This window comes from Battus philenor, unplaced genomic scaffold (assembly GCF_028537555.1).
Source record: "Battus philenor isolate CCGP_79_NKW_IND1 unplaced genomic scaffold, ilBatPhil1.0.hap1 SCAF_25, whole genome shotgun sequence".
Taxonomy (NCBI): domain Eukaryota; kingdom Metazoa; phylum Arthropoda; class Insecta; order Lepidoptera; family Papilionidae; genus Battus; species Battus philenor.
The window spans coordinates 1,692,495-1,707,909 of NW_027181688.1; the positions used below are offsets into that span (position 1 = coordinate 1,692,495).

The 15,415-nt window shown below is 35.5% G+C and overlaps 2 protein-coding genes across 4 annotated transcripts in view; one reads left to right on the plus strand and one right to left on the minus strand.

The window, feature by feature from the left end:
* Positions 1 to 15,415, minus strand: part of sm (smooth) — a 543,953-nt gene that overhangs the window by 198,134 nt on the left and 330,404 nt on the right. The window lies entirely within an intron of this gene.
* On the plus strand, positions 2,374 to 3,434 carry LOC137924980 (uncharacterized oxidoreductase TM_0325-like). The gene has a single exon (XM_068768407.1). The coding sequence runs from the start codon at positions 2,413 to 2,415 to the stop codon at positions 3,169 to 3,171; it is 759 nt and encodes a 252-aa protein (XP_068624508.1). The 5' UTR covers positions 2,374 to 2,412; the 3' UTR covers positions 3,172 to 3,434.

Consider the following 15,415-nt stretch of genomic DNA (forward strand, 5'->3'; position numbering starts at 1 on the left):
TGACGCTATTCGATGCTAATGTCCGAGATTGTCCATAAAGTCTCACTCGGAACACTCTCCGCCCAACTTAAAGGCGGATCTAAACTTAAATAAGCTATTCAACTTTTAAACAATGTTTGTTTTTTGAACGCTCGATTATTTTTTCTTAAAGCAAAAAGACTGAGGCGCGGTATAATGAAATGGAATACTAACTCTGTTATTTTAACAATAGAATACTTATTTAACTATTTGCGACAAAAACACATGCGTGGCACGTGCAGATATTTTTGTCTTAAATAGATTGCAACGTGTACACCACGTCGATAGGCATTTTTTCCCAAAAAAATGAAAAAAAAAAAGCAGTAATAGATCTATAGCATCTTTACATATCAACACATATTGTAAAATTGAGAATAGTAGTGAACTAATCGTGCTAATTCTTGCAGCATAATTCCACAATAGAATGCTATAAGATAAAGCAATAGTAACAGTTTAAATAAACTAAGCGAACAATATCTATGTCTTCATCTGAGTCGTCGCTTTATTTCTGAATATCGTCTGCGTCTTGTAAAAGCTCTTTTCATACTATCCTATCTTCTTCGCTCGGGGCATTAATAAGTTCAGATATTGAATTGAATTTATCAAACTAGAGTGTAGGTGATCGCCCACGTGGTCCTTTACCGTTTACCTTCTTTACCACTGCAGGAAATAGGTCGTTGAGTAAAAGTTCGTCGAACGTATAAAATACACTGTATTCAATATTGCAAGTCGATTTGGTTCTTGATTCTCTTCTGGCTTGTTCCTACGATTCTTTGTTATTTGCTTCTTTTGCAGCTCATACATGTTGCGTAGTACAACTTGTGGGTGAGTGAACGCGCATGGGTCTGCGTGTTGGTATTGTGCGAGCGAGACAACACTACGGATTAATGTATCACGTACTATTGGTTGTTTGGGCAATCCCTATACCAACCACCATTTGAATGTAAAAGTTATCGCATTTTCTGCTTGCGTTGTGTTCAAAATAACTAATTTTTATATAAGATACATCTTTTATTTTATGTCTGATTACTTTAAATTCAAAATAAATATTGCAGTGATCATGAACAAAAATTAAAATTAGTATCAACAAGAAAAACTTTCAATTTTCAGACCACCGTCAAAATAAACAAACTCCAGAATCTAAGTACTAACTTTTATATTTTAAGTAAACATATTTTAATTAACTTAAAAATAAATTATGACAGCAACGTAAGTAGGTATTCGTTTTAATGACGCAGATTAGTTCAACTTCGACGTAGATACTGACCCAATTACGTAAATCCAGACTTGCTTTTAAATTTCGAATAGATGTTATTCAATTATAACTTAAATTAGTTTCAAATTTTTAAATCGAGTCATTAGATTTTTTTTTTCTTGTAATCGATATTTGGTTGAACGTTTTAGTCTAGAAGTCCACTGCTGGTCCTGTCCCAGAGATATCTACGGAGGAATATACCATAATCGCCATGCTTGGCAGGCGTGTTGGCGATTGCAGTGTGGTATTATGGTACGCAGAGGATGCTGTATCCATCCTCTGGATACTTGTTTGTAAGCAGTGGCAATCCTTTTATCCTTTATATATGTCTTGGCTCATATATCCGCAACTTCGTTTTTGTCCAATCTGTTAAGTTCTTTTAAAGAAATATATATTCTTTAAGAGTATCTCTCTTTCCTAATACTTCCTCTCTCTTTTTCGGTGTAGCTGCATCACTTTGAAGTGAAATCGATAAAATAAAATCCGGAATATATTGAAGGGCATATCCAGAGGACTGATCAGTTGATCTCTCCCACGCAATCAATAAATATGGGGGGAGGGGAATAGCTACGCCACCCTAACGAACAAGAAATTCTTGTCAAATTTTTAAACGCATCACAATGAACCCTCAGAGATATACATAACTATATCTAGAAGCCTAACTTCAGATTTGAGTCAGTCATAGCACTGGACTATCCATGCAGGTGATCAGAGCTGGAGTAATCTTTAGCTTCAGCATTGAACCCTGAAGACATTGCCAATCGAATACAACAAGAAATATTATGAAGCAAGGACTTGCACGTAACAATACAAATCCAAATCGTAATATGATAGCACTAAACCAAGATACGAGTATCATACATTAAAAATTGCCAATGAGATAACGACGTAAACAGGAAAACGGTTAACTTAAGCAAACGCGCGGTGCAGAGAAAAATGAGTCATTGTGACTTCGGTAATGTATGAAGCGGGAGTGTATTATCGCTTGAAGGTCGCGGCAGCACTTACGACGTAATTAAACACACTCATGCACATACCGGTTGTTGAAAGTTATCTTGTTGAGACAACTCAGTTGACTCGCGCGCTCCGAAGCTAACGCGTCGTACACCTTGGCTTTAAGTAATAAGGTTGAAAATCGAATGGATTTCACTGGAAAAGTGGTTATAGTGACAGGCGCCAGTTCTGGCATAGGTGCTGCGAGCGCGAAGCTCTTTGCCGCCCATGGCGCCCTGGTAACCATTGTAGGAAGAAACGAAACAAGACTTAAAGACGTTGCGAACGCCTGTGAAAGCTACAGAGGTAACGCGCCGCTGTGCATCCAAGTGGACCTGGTACACGACGGCAGCTGCGAAACAGTCGTCTCTCGTACGGTGGAGAAATTTCAAAAGATCGATGTGCTTGTGAACTGCGCTGGTAAACTTCTAGTGACGTCACTGTTCGAGAACTCAATGCAGAACTTCGACGACCTGATCGCGCTGAACCTTCGAGTGCCGTACAAACTCACGCAGCTCTGTGTGCCATATCTTAAGCTCACTAAAGGCAACGTCGTGAACGTCTTTGGCAGTCCTAGCAGAGATCGTCCAGGTTTTTTACTGAGCGCCATCTTGAAAAGCGCATTGGAGCGGTTCACAACGTCAGGGGGTGGTGAGCTGTCATGCGAGGGTGTCCGTATGAACGGCGTGCGTCCAGGACTAACAAGGACTAACATCCTGGCAAACTTCAACGTGGACGCGGAGTATATGGACGAGGTTTACAAGGAGATAGCTCAAGCGCTGCAGGCCAACACCATCAACGAGCCCGAAGACGTCGCTAGGCTCATACTGTTCGTCGCTAGCGACCAAAATCCAAATCTCAACGGCGCCTGCATATGTTTAAACGGAGGAGCATCCGCCTCTTGAAACTCAAGCTTTTAGATGACTACTGTCTACTTTAAAATATAGTTTATTATACCAATTTGACATTTCTAAAATCTAAAATTAACAATCGTGGTCATTTCATGGGAGGAGGTGAGTGGAAGTGACGTCATCCATTCACCGGATGTTCTACCGAGAACCGTGGTCTCGACTCCAGAATCTTAAGGTCCATAAATCATATTTTTATACATGACTGAATGACAATATATTTTTTTTTCCAAAATCAAATGTTCTTTATTCGAATAGACTATTACAGGCACTTTGGAATCGTCAATAAACATATAATATCTGCATTTTGTCTCTGGCTGCCGCCGGCTCGAAAGGCAGTTCCGCCGAGACGAGCCGGCGAGAAACTCAACAGTTACTCTTTACAAATAGTTTTGTATAGAGTACTTGACAATAATTCGCTTACTAAGCGAGCATCAACAACATATATAAAAACTTAATAGCACGCCGCTTCTAGAACAACATTATCATATTCATTTGCGGCGTGGCTTCGCTGCGTTTGATGATATGCTCTCCAGCATCACCAACTCTCTACATCTCTCTAACCGAACTTTTACATGGTTGTAGCAGAGGAACCAGAGGACTCACTCTACAAACATACCTAGCATATAAAAAAAAGCAGCTACTTGTAAACGCATCTTTACAATTGTTAACGATCTTTACACTGATACCATTCCTTTAAAAGTGCTGTTTAAAGCCTACTTAGTTCTACGGATCTCTCGATTTTCATTTTCTTATACTATACAGTAATTTAGTATATATATAGTATTATTCTACCTGCCTATCTTAAATTTTCTTTTCCTTGTAAACTCATCTTTACAATTGTGAACGATCTTTACTAATACCATTCCTTATACTATTTTCTTATACTATACAGTAATTTAGTATATATATAGTATTTTTTACCTGCCTATCTTATATTTTCTTTTCAGTCGATAGTCGCCCAATACAAAGCATAGACCTACCCCATTGATCGCCAATTTAATCTTAACTATGTCGTCGATTCGACCTGGTGAGTGATCTACCCAAACCACGACAACCGGTTCGTCGTCGTCACTCGTGAACGTTTCGGCCCCAGCTGCCATTGGCTGCACGAGCGATGTGCCGTGCCCACTGTCACTTTGTCGTAGCTCGAAGGATTGCCCGTCTGAAGATCTTGATTCCTCTGGGGAAAACCGTAACCTTAACTATGTCGTTGGTACGACCTGGTGTGGGGCCAGCCCACATCAACCGGCTCGTGGTCGTCACTCCTGAACGTTTCGGCCTCATCTGCCATCAGTTGCCCGAGCGATGAGCCCCGCCTAATGTCACTTCAGACGGGCAATCCTTCGAGCTACGACGAAGAACTTGGTTCTTCTGGAGAAATCCGTAACCTGAACTATGTCGTTGGTACGACCTGGTGAGGGGCCTGCCCACATAAACCGGCTTGTGGTCGTCATTCGAAAACGTTTTGGCCCCAACTGCCATTAGCTGCACGAGCAATGTGCTCCGCCCACTGTCATTTCAGACGGGCAATCCTTCGAGCTACGATGAAGAACTTGGTTCTTCTGGGGAAATCCTTAACCTTAACCATGTCGTTGGTCCGACCCGGTGAGAGGCCTGCCAACATCATAGCTAATAGCACCCCCCCCCCCCTCTAATATGTCGGACTGACGACATATATATATATATTGATTATCGCTGCATCACCCTAGATTCATTAGTAAAATGACTAAGGCATCAATTTAGTTATTGCACAATATATAAAAGTTATAAATAAATATTAACACATAACAGAGATTGCTTATTCATTCGTATATTAAATTCTATTTTAAAACTTAGTGCCATGAAGTAATACAACCCAAAGATAACTAATACTGTACCTTATTGTATAAATAAATAGATTTATATTTCAATAACAAATGTATTACTATCTGAATTGATTATTAAAAAGGGCTTAACCGTGTCTTCGAACGATAACACATGATAACGGTCAAAATTTGGCAAATTATTTGGGCGAACCTATTTTAAAACATACAGATAACATAGTGACAATTAATTGTTTAGATTTTTTACTTCTTCACATTTATAACTTATTTACTTACTCCGCTGGCTCAGTGACCCGAGGGTCTTGGCCTCCGAAGCGAGAGACTTCCACTTTCCTCTATCTTGCGCCATCGTCTGCCATTGGCTGACATTCAATTCGCGCAAGTCTGCCTCAACGCGATCGATCCAGCGATACCTGGGTCTACCCACTGGTCTTCGACCCCTCGGTTTTTCCAGGTACGCTACCTTCACGCTCCGATCCGATCCCATTCGCTCCAAGTGACCAAGCCAGCGGATTCGTTGAGCTTTATATTTGTCAATCACATTTATAATCTATGCAAAATTTTTTTTCATGTAAAGTAAATTTTGCTTTTACAATAACACAGAACGTTCTGAGTCATATAATTCAATTATAGTTTTTTTTATCAAATTGGGTTCTTGTCATTCTTCATTTTAAATATATATATCTCCCTCTAAAACCATTTTATATCACCATTTTACTTCCATCCAAATTCGGACATAGGCCTGCCATATCACTCTTCAATACGACTTATTGAAAGCGAAATACATCCTACGTCTTTCTTAACAAAAGCGTCTGTCCGTCCGTCCATCTTGCGTGAATGTGCTACGCCGTTTAACATTATATACAACATCTTATCTTGATTCTTTAAAAGAGTACCGCAATCTAATATCCCTCTCACATCAGGAGATCACGTAAATATTAAAAAAAATATATAAGTAAAATTGGCCGATTTGTATTTAAATTTATAAGCTACCCTGCATACTTGCTCTCCTTGCATACAATGTACATTGAAAATTCTAAAGAAAAAAAGGCTTCGTCGCCATTAATGTGAAAAGTTCCTATAGTGATCCATACAACTGACGAACCAATAATTAACCGGCGATTTGCGTGAGTGTACAATAGGCCTAAAGCTCCAACAGCCTTCCGTTATGCCAGCTATTTGGCTTGCCCACTTCCACTCACTACAATTAAACGACTTATAGCTAGACTATTAACGTATTCAAATTACAGTCTTAAATCTATTCGACAAATTTGAATAATAAAAATGGTAGGCTATTTGAAATAATCAAAGTTCAATGAAAGCAACTACGGTTTATCTACAACACGCTCCAATCAATCCGAATGAATGAATGAATGTTTCAATTTAAAAAAAAAAAACTTTTGACACAACCGTCGCAAATAGAGCGAACCGATTAAATATAAAACCTTCACAAATTCACAAATAAAGTCGCACGGATATATCACTCAGCGGAAAATACGTCACGAGATTAAAAAAAAAAAGCTTAACGGCGAACATTTAAAAAAAAAAGAACACCGTTCAAAAATCGCAGCGAATGATGAATGTGTTCTGTGAACAATACATATTACGAATCTTCGCAGTAAATGAAACGAAAAACACAATGGCCGGCAAACAAATCGCCGCGATTAAAACGTGAATTATTTTTATTCTCGTAATGAATGGCAGGCGGGGAACGCACGAGAAAAATATAAGACGTTCCATTTTTAAAATTCATTCGCGAAGTCGCTTTTATTTACGCTCGGGAAGTTATACGTCAAAATGTCACGCGGGAGTGCGAAGACTCGAACATGTGGCATGACACGTCAGACTTTGTTATTCGAGAGGCTAAAGGTTAGGCACCACAATACAGTAATACCCCGCTTTACGCGACCCCGTTATACGCGGTTTCACTAAAACGCGAATTGCAAATTTCGCGCTCAAATGCCTCGAATTACGCGAAAGAGTGCGTATAAATATAATGTAGTCATCAACTTTTCTATGGTGTTGACCATCTGTCAAACAATTAAAAACAGTCTTGGGTGTTATGAACGTATTTTACAAGAACGTAAACAAAACGTTACCCAAAAGATAATAGATGTATTCTTCCGTAGAAAATAAGAGTATGTATTGCATAAAGTGTTCCTAGAATTAAAGTGATTGATTAAAATGATTTGTAATTTTTGTAATAATTTTTGACTATGTTTAATCATAAACCTCGATATACGCGAATTTCAGTTAACGCGATTTTTTTTGCAACGTATCCCTCGCGTAAAGCGGGGTATTACTGTATTCCTATTAAAAGTTAAATATCAACAACTGTTAAATATCTTTATATTTTAACATAACTTACTGCGCTGGAACTCAATCTCTCTCTCTAGTCCTCATTAGAAAGCTTGTAGTAGCGTAACGAGACATGAAAACCGAAATTTCTAATAGATTCAGGCGTTACCTTGCGGAAGTCCATCTTACGTTATCTTATTTAAGCTATATATAAAGTTTGTATGTATACTCCTATATTAAACTTTATTAAAAGATTCGTTGTTGTGGAGTTTCTTCCTGCTTCTTCTACTTCAAGACCCTGCAAAGCAGAGTTGAGTCAAAAATAAAATAGATTAAAAATAATTGATGGTAAGAAAAGGACTAATATATAGTTACTTACGCTATGTAGCAGTAGTCGTGCAATAAAGTGCACCGCCCGACAGTCCACTGATAAATGCGTGTGAGTGAGTGTGCACACTCGGTGTTTGACACTAATCGGTGTAACATAACTCCTGAAGATGCCCCGTGGAGGGGTGAAACACGTGTTGAGTGATTTGACGGTGGTAGTTGTGTAATTCGCATTATTTGCCGCACGCGCATTTTTTGCACGACTACTGCTACATAGCGGAAGTAGCTATATATTAACCGAAATTTGTTACCCAACATAGCTATCGTATTTACAAGTTGTATTGGCATTGAGCATACCATACAGACATAGTTAACCCTTTCGCTATCAGCGCCGCATCTTGGTGGCATGCATTTCTCGTTCCTTATATTGCATTGTTATCGAACTGATTCCTCTAAATGTACAATCATGTTATTTAATGAGCCTTTATTCAAAAACAATTCTTCAACAATATAGTATGTATTTGGAAACTAAAATTTAAAGTATGATATGTTGACCGAAAGAGGTTTTAGTTTCAATTTATAAATCAGTATGAATAAATCGAAGCAGAAGATGCATTGTTGCAGTGAAAATGACAAGACGGGAATTTAAATATTGACGTCAAAATAACTTAAAACATAAAATAACTAAAAACTTTTGACTATTTTCCCTTTGTTTTGCTAATTTTAGAGTTCAGTTTCAATTACGTAGTGTGTTGTGCTTTTTTTTAAAAGAGATTTAAAAAATTATATAAATTTTTACGTGTTGTTTCTGCTTACAAAAAAGGTAAATATTATTCCAATTTATTTTTTAGCAGAGTTATATTATTTTTGTTTCTTAAATGTTTACTTCGTTCAATTTTCTTAACCCTCGAACCTATCTTCGATCTTTACATGGTTTGCTATAGAAAATCTTAATTCACTTTGCGGCGTTTCAATTCGCGTCGTGTTTTTTGGGAAACGTAACCACGACGCAAAGTGAGGTATTGGTGTATACAATTACTATAATACTACGTTACGTTAGAGAATATTAACCAAAAAGTTTCCATATGAACCCTTGCAACAGAGTTCATCAAAATAAAAAGCGAAAAAAAAAAAAAAGTTGGCGTACAGGCAAATGTGACGCCCAAAGAACTGTGTCGCTGCAGCGAAACGCATCCGCCCGCCCGCCCATTGTTTGCCGACGATTCGACACGCTCCCGCGGATATTGCAATCTGTCCGTGTACATGCGAAATACGTACACATTGGACGATCTATCTAGATCCTGGTTAGAACTTTTAAGCTCACATTGTTTTCATACCTACCTGTTAGATATAAATAAACAGTCCTCAGTTATTGCAAAAGAATTATACAATATGCAACAGAAAAAATAAAAGTTAGGCATCAACAAAAAAAAAAACAAAAACAAAAAAGATATGTAAAAATAAATAATATTAAACTGTGATAAAGATAAAGATAAAAATGTGATACAACAAAACTAGATATTAAGAAAATGTAAAATGAAAAGAGGATCAAAGAATGGTAAAAAACAGAGCAAAAGGAAAAGAAAGCAGAATTGTGGTATAAAAGAACAGAATGAAAGATTATGTGAAGAATGAAAGAGAAGACAATAAAAATAAAATAATTAAGTGAATAAATTAAATGCTAATAAAGTCCCTATCCCACCATAAACAGGGGTACGAGAGGCCCCCAATAGCGGGGGTCATAAAAAAAATAAACAAAATCAAAAGTTTAAAAATTTCCCAATACGGTGAATTAAATGAAGTGATTAAATTTTCATTAAAAGTCTACTATTTAATGACCTGCTTATTCTTGGGCTTGTCCTTCCTTTTGTTCTGTGTACAAACATGGTTACAATTTCGGCTTAAACATTTATTTCAGATATCTAATAATCTTTCTTCTTTCTTTCTTCATATTTTTTTTTTCATTTTCCTCTAGGGCTTACAATACCGGGATTCCGGGAACCCGAATACATCCGTTTATGTCCGGTATTAAAAACCGATATTTATGTAAAAATACCGATATTTCGGTGTTACATTAATTGATAAAAAATGAATTTGTGCACAATATAAATGTAATTTAAAACAATATTAATTAATTACAAGGATTTTTTTTAAAGATATAAAAATTTTTTCCGGTATTCAGATTTCAGTTCGGTATTGTAAGCCCTACTTTCCTCACATCCTTCTCATTTTCTTTCACTTTTTTCCTTCATTTACATAAATAGCGCACTGGTTTGTCTATTTTCCCGTTTACATTAAATTCGTTTTTTTTACATGCAAATCCATCGGCATACGTTTATAGACCTTTGTTTATAACCAATAAGTTTATTAAACAACTCATTACAAATTTCTAACAACTGTGTCATATATATACATATGTATATGTATATGTATATATATATATATATATATATATATATATATATATATACACGTGTTTGGTTATAGATATAAATATAAAAGGTTTAAAGGGATAAATATCTGTCTTTATTATTAATTCTAATTTGTATCAATTGTGTGTTTTGTTTACAATATGTTTTTTTTCCATTCACCGAACGCAGACAGTCGTGAGAGCTTTGACTTGGTTTCGGTTGGTTTTGACGCTGTTAGCCCGGAGGCTTTTTACGGCTTAACCCGAACTGAGTTCACGGAGCGGAAATGTCGGTGAACTTAAAAATCGAAAGATGTTTTGCAGCTATTTGATACGGATCTTTCTTCTCCCAGCTGCGAGTCACGATAGCTTATTAAAAACAATTTTTATTATATGTTAATACAGCTAAAATCGATATATAATAAATAATATATTTTATGACTTTTACTAAATTATACATTAATTTCTACGTTATTTTATTAAAAGTCGCTGCCCAAGCGCTACAGACCGTTATATGACGTAAAGTTTAGGACAATGTGCCGGGCCATCTCATCAAAAGAGGAAAAAATTATGTAATTTGTGAAGAATAAAGGATTATAACGTAAATAATAAAATCTGTGAAAAAAAAAATATTTGAGATGCTCCAAAAAACGATGACTATAAAAAAATTATTCCTAGCACGCGTCCATTTAAGACCTGTTCCCTTTACCTAAAATGAGGTCTATATATCTTAACATTATATTTATGATAATATTATTTAAATAAAACAGGGGATATTCGTGTTGTATTTATAAGACATTAAAAAACTAAAATTTCGACTGCAAAAATTCGTAATAAACTAAAACAGATTTTTTTCTAAAATTCAAAACACATTAAAAGTAAATTGACTGAAAAGGCTTATTATTCAATAAGCGAATATATAAATTACGAGAATCCTTCGCAGTGATGTCAACTGATTATTTCGACTTCATTTAGAATATATATAAAGTGTATATGTGTAAATCTGTATTACACTTTATTAAAATAAGTGTTGTTGTGGAGTTTCTTCCTGCTTATTCTCCACAACCGTAACAGAAGTAGTAAGCAGAGTTGATTAAAAAACAAAATTTAAACAAATTTTAAAAAAGTTGACGATCAATGCGAGTTCTGTTCAAAGTTCCAATTTCAAATAAAATATTTTGAATATCCAAACTGTTTTCAAAATGGTACATTATAGTATTCGTGTATCAATTCTATTATTAATGATACAATTAAATATTAAAACAGTTGTAGTACAATTCAATGTTTCATAATTACATGTAATTATCAATTTTAATCACCGCATTAGTTATTTAAACGTGGCGTATAGATTTCATAACATGCAAACGTTTACATCGGCGTGAAGTAAATTATACCATAGCATCTTGTATCCTCTTTTGTCTCAAAGGATACTGCTTTATTACACACTACAAGAGATAGTACATTTAAACCATAAAGTATGAAAGTTTATTGAACTGCTTTAAAAGACAAAAGGTGTAAGTAATCATTTTCGAATAAACTTTACCAATCCTTGCTTCATTCTTTTAAAAAAATATAACATTGCCTGCTTATAGAAAACAAATTGTTTTTTTTATAATTGTACTGTTACGTGAGAAATACATGTCCATTTCCACAACAATTGTTTTTTTTTTTAAATTATGAATAAATTCAACTTCAACTTTGCTTTGATCAAAGTATAATAATTTTAATTTATTCCTATGTCCCCAAGATGAGGCAGAGTGCGTCCACAGTACGTCGCCATCCCGAGCGGTCTTGAGCCTCGCGCTTTACTTCGCTCCGCGTCATTTCAACTGCCTTCACTTCTGTGATCGTCCGCTGCCAGGTTTGCTTTGGGCGGCCGCGTCTTCGCTTTCCTTGAGGATTACATTCTAGGGCTTGCCTCGGTATGTGATCAGGGTCCCTTCGGAGCGTGTGGGGTATCCAGTTCCACTTACGGCGTTTGATCAGCTGGTCGATCGGCATCTCACCGCAGCGTTTCAAGAGATCTACGTTGGAGACTTTCTCGGGCCAATATGTACTGAGAATACGTCGAAGACAGTTGTTAAAGAAGACTTGGAGCCGACGCGTGATGTCTTTGGTAACCTCCACGTCTCGCATCCATATAGCAACACGGTTTTCACATTGGACCGGAATATTTTGAGCTTAAATCTCCTAGTCAGTTTCCGTGATTGCCATACAGAACGGAGCCGTGCGAAGGGTACTTTGATCACGATAGCGGTTATTTATAGGACAAAACTGTATTATACAACAGGAGTGGGCAACCCGTAGCCCGCGAACCATATGCGTGACATATCTGAGGTTCTCGACAAATGTATCAGAGTTACTCATCTCATTTCCATCCAAAGCTTGTATGGTACAGATCGCCTCAAGCGATAACACCGCCTCTTGTACCACATGAATTGTTTCTATTAATATATTTAACCCTTTCCACTCCAAGGCTGTTATGTAGCATCGATAAAATTTAATTGAATTATAGTATCTTGCGATTTTAGAACATGTTTCATTCATTAGTGGTTCAAACATTTTAGTAACAAAAATCTTTCCTGTTTTAAAATTTTCCGCAAAAAGAAGTATTACACCATGTCGAGTATCATTCGACAGTGGAGCTTGTGGAACGAAATCAGTGTCGAGTGACACTCGACATTGGAGTGGAAAGGGTTAATGTCTATGTTGTACACAAAAGTATAAATACATATATATATTTAAATACGTAATTCACGTCTATATTGTCTCGCTGACACTCGCACCCCACCTTTACTCGTAATTTTCAGGCCTGGTACAAACGTGAAAGGGCGAGAATGAATGAACAGGAGAGTGGATACGCCGAACCGTTCGGCGAGTGAAAAAGTACTTTATCAACTAAATCGATTCCTGGATGCTCATCTCGATGAATAGATTATGGAGTGGATTGATAGGTCTCGATCAGACAGGGGATTAGCGCGCTTTCTACGCTCCCTCAATGTACTCCGTCGAATGAAATCGAGTACTTACTTTGATTGCTACATAATAAAACACCTTTTCAACTAATCTTAGTGAGAAAAGATACGTCTATCGTGCCTCGCAGCTGGGAGAAGAAAGATCCGTATCAAATAGCGGCAACACTCTCCCAACTGTCTGCGTTTAGTTTAAGCGAAAAATAAATAAAAAATAAATAATAAAAAAAGTCCTACTAATCTAGGAAAAAATGTACCTGCCTTCCTAACGCTTAGGCTCGCTCATTTAAAACTAAATAATAATTTCACCTTACTTTTTGATCACATAGTATGACAATTGGGTCTATGTAAGTAATGATAATAATAAGTTAACTAATTTTAATGCTTCTCTAGACCTCATACAATTTGTATCTCTTTTGTAAGAAACTGCTTACTGTATTATAATACACTCCCGTGTAATGTCTCTAAATTGTCAACTCCACAAAATGCCAATTTTTATTTCACCTTATATTTTGACAACAGTGTAATGACTTAAAATTTTACACGTACGACAATTCACTATGAACATTGAAAAATAATTAATTTATTTCATAATTAATAAATAAAGTGAACACATTCAAACGTGTGATATTAATTTATGTTTTCTATTAAAATAATACACACCAATAACTATTGGCAGTCTTTCGATACAGCTTTTGAATAAATATAAAAAAATCGCTTCTAATTTCAAATTCTTATTCCAAAATTTTCTACATTTGAAAAAAAAAACTTCTGCTGATATAAATCTTATATAGTCTAAAACATATATATATATATATATATATATATATATATATATATATATATATATTTATCAGTATATAAACCTTATGCCTGTGAAAATAGAGGTCACAATCACGTAATAATATTTACAATCGCATCTACTACGAATCGAAGGCGCTAAATAGATTTACCGCGCATATCTCGTTGATTTTATTGCCTTCATCAATACGTATTACATTACTTACATTACTTTATTGCAATTATTTATCGATCTTAGTGCACTGTAAATAAATGTCAAAATAGATTGTTTACAAATATATAAACTATTTTAAAGCTATTCAAATAATCCTTGATATCAAGGATTGTAATTTATTTCTGAGTCGTATAATAAACTCATCATCCTTACTATATCGTATACATAGGATGATTTATTATACATATAATAGGTTTAAAAAGATTTATGGCACAAGGTACAACGAAATTTTAAACCGAGAGATTTTAAACCTTATATTCAAGAATACTATTCTGAAGTTAATGCATGGAATTAAATGTTGATGCACACTCAGGAAGCTTATATATTGTCGCGCACTCTTTATTTAAAATATAAAATTTCCATGTCACAATGTTAGTTACCGTACTCCTCCGAAACAGCTTGACCGATTTTTACCAAATTTTATATGCGTATTCAGTAGGTCTGAGAATCGGCTACTATCTATTTTCCATACCCCTAAGTGATAAGGGTTGTTCACCCTTAAATTTTTTTTTAATTTTTTGACGAAATTTTTGTTTTTATTTTTTTATGATACAGCATATAAAAATACATTCAAATCTAAATTTTCACCCCTCTACGAGCAACCCCTATTTTTTATTTGTTAATTAAATACTTATTTTTTTTTTTGCAAAACAATGTTTGCGGAATCAGCTAGTAAAACTATATTTATAAAGAGCAACTGTTGAATTTCTCGCCGGCTTTAACAGAACTGCCTTCCGAGCCTGTGGTACCTTGCCATATAATATGCCATATCAATGCCGACATTTTATATTTTGTCGATTCCAAAGCGCTTGCAATAACCTATTCGAAATAAGAATTGAAAAAGTAATTTCAAAATTCGAATTACTACATAATAAAATTATTTTTTATTGGTATCCATATATACTTACTGCCAGTGATCATAAATTAATGTATAGAAATAACTTTATACAGGTAGATTGAAAACAGGCGTAAACGCCAACCAATCACCCTGTATAGTAAACCTTGACATCAAAGTTTCGTATCAATGAGTTGTATTCTAAACTTGTCGAATATAAACAAAGTTCAACACACGTTACCCATGTATTTTGGTATAAACAGAAATAAACAAAACTTCTGTTTAAATATGTAACCTGACTAAAACCGACACGCAAGTTCACTATTTATGAATATTTATTCGCTTTACTTATGTCTTCGGATTGGGAAACAACCAAGCTATTTATTTATTATCCAATTAGGATCATTCATAGTGACAACTCATGTACGGTAACAATAAAATTAAGGGGGAGTCCCGTTTACGGAATATTTCAACTCAAATCTACGAAGATACAAAACAAATCCTAGTGAGAGAAAAGTTTCCAAATTCGGATTTTTATTTTCGTCACTTTTTTCACCA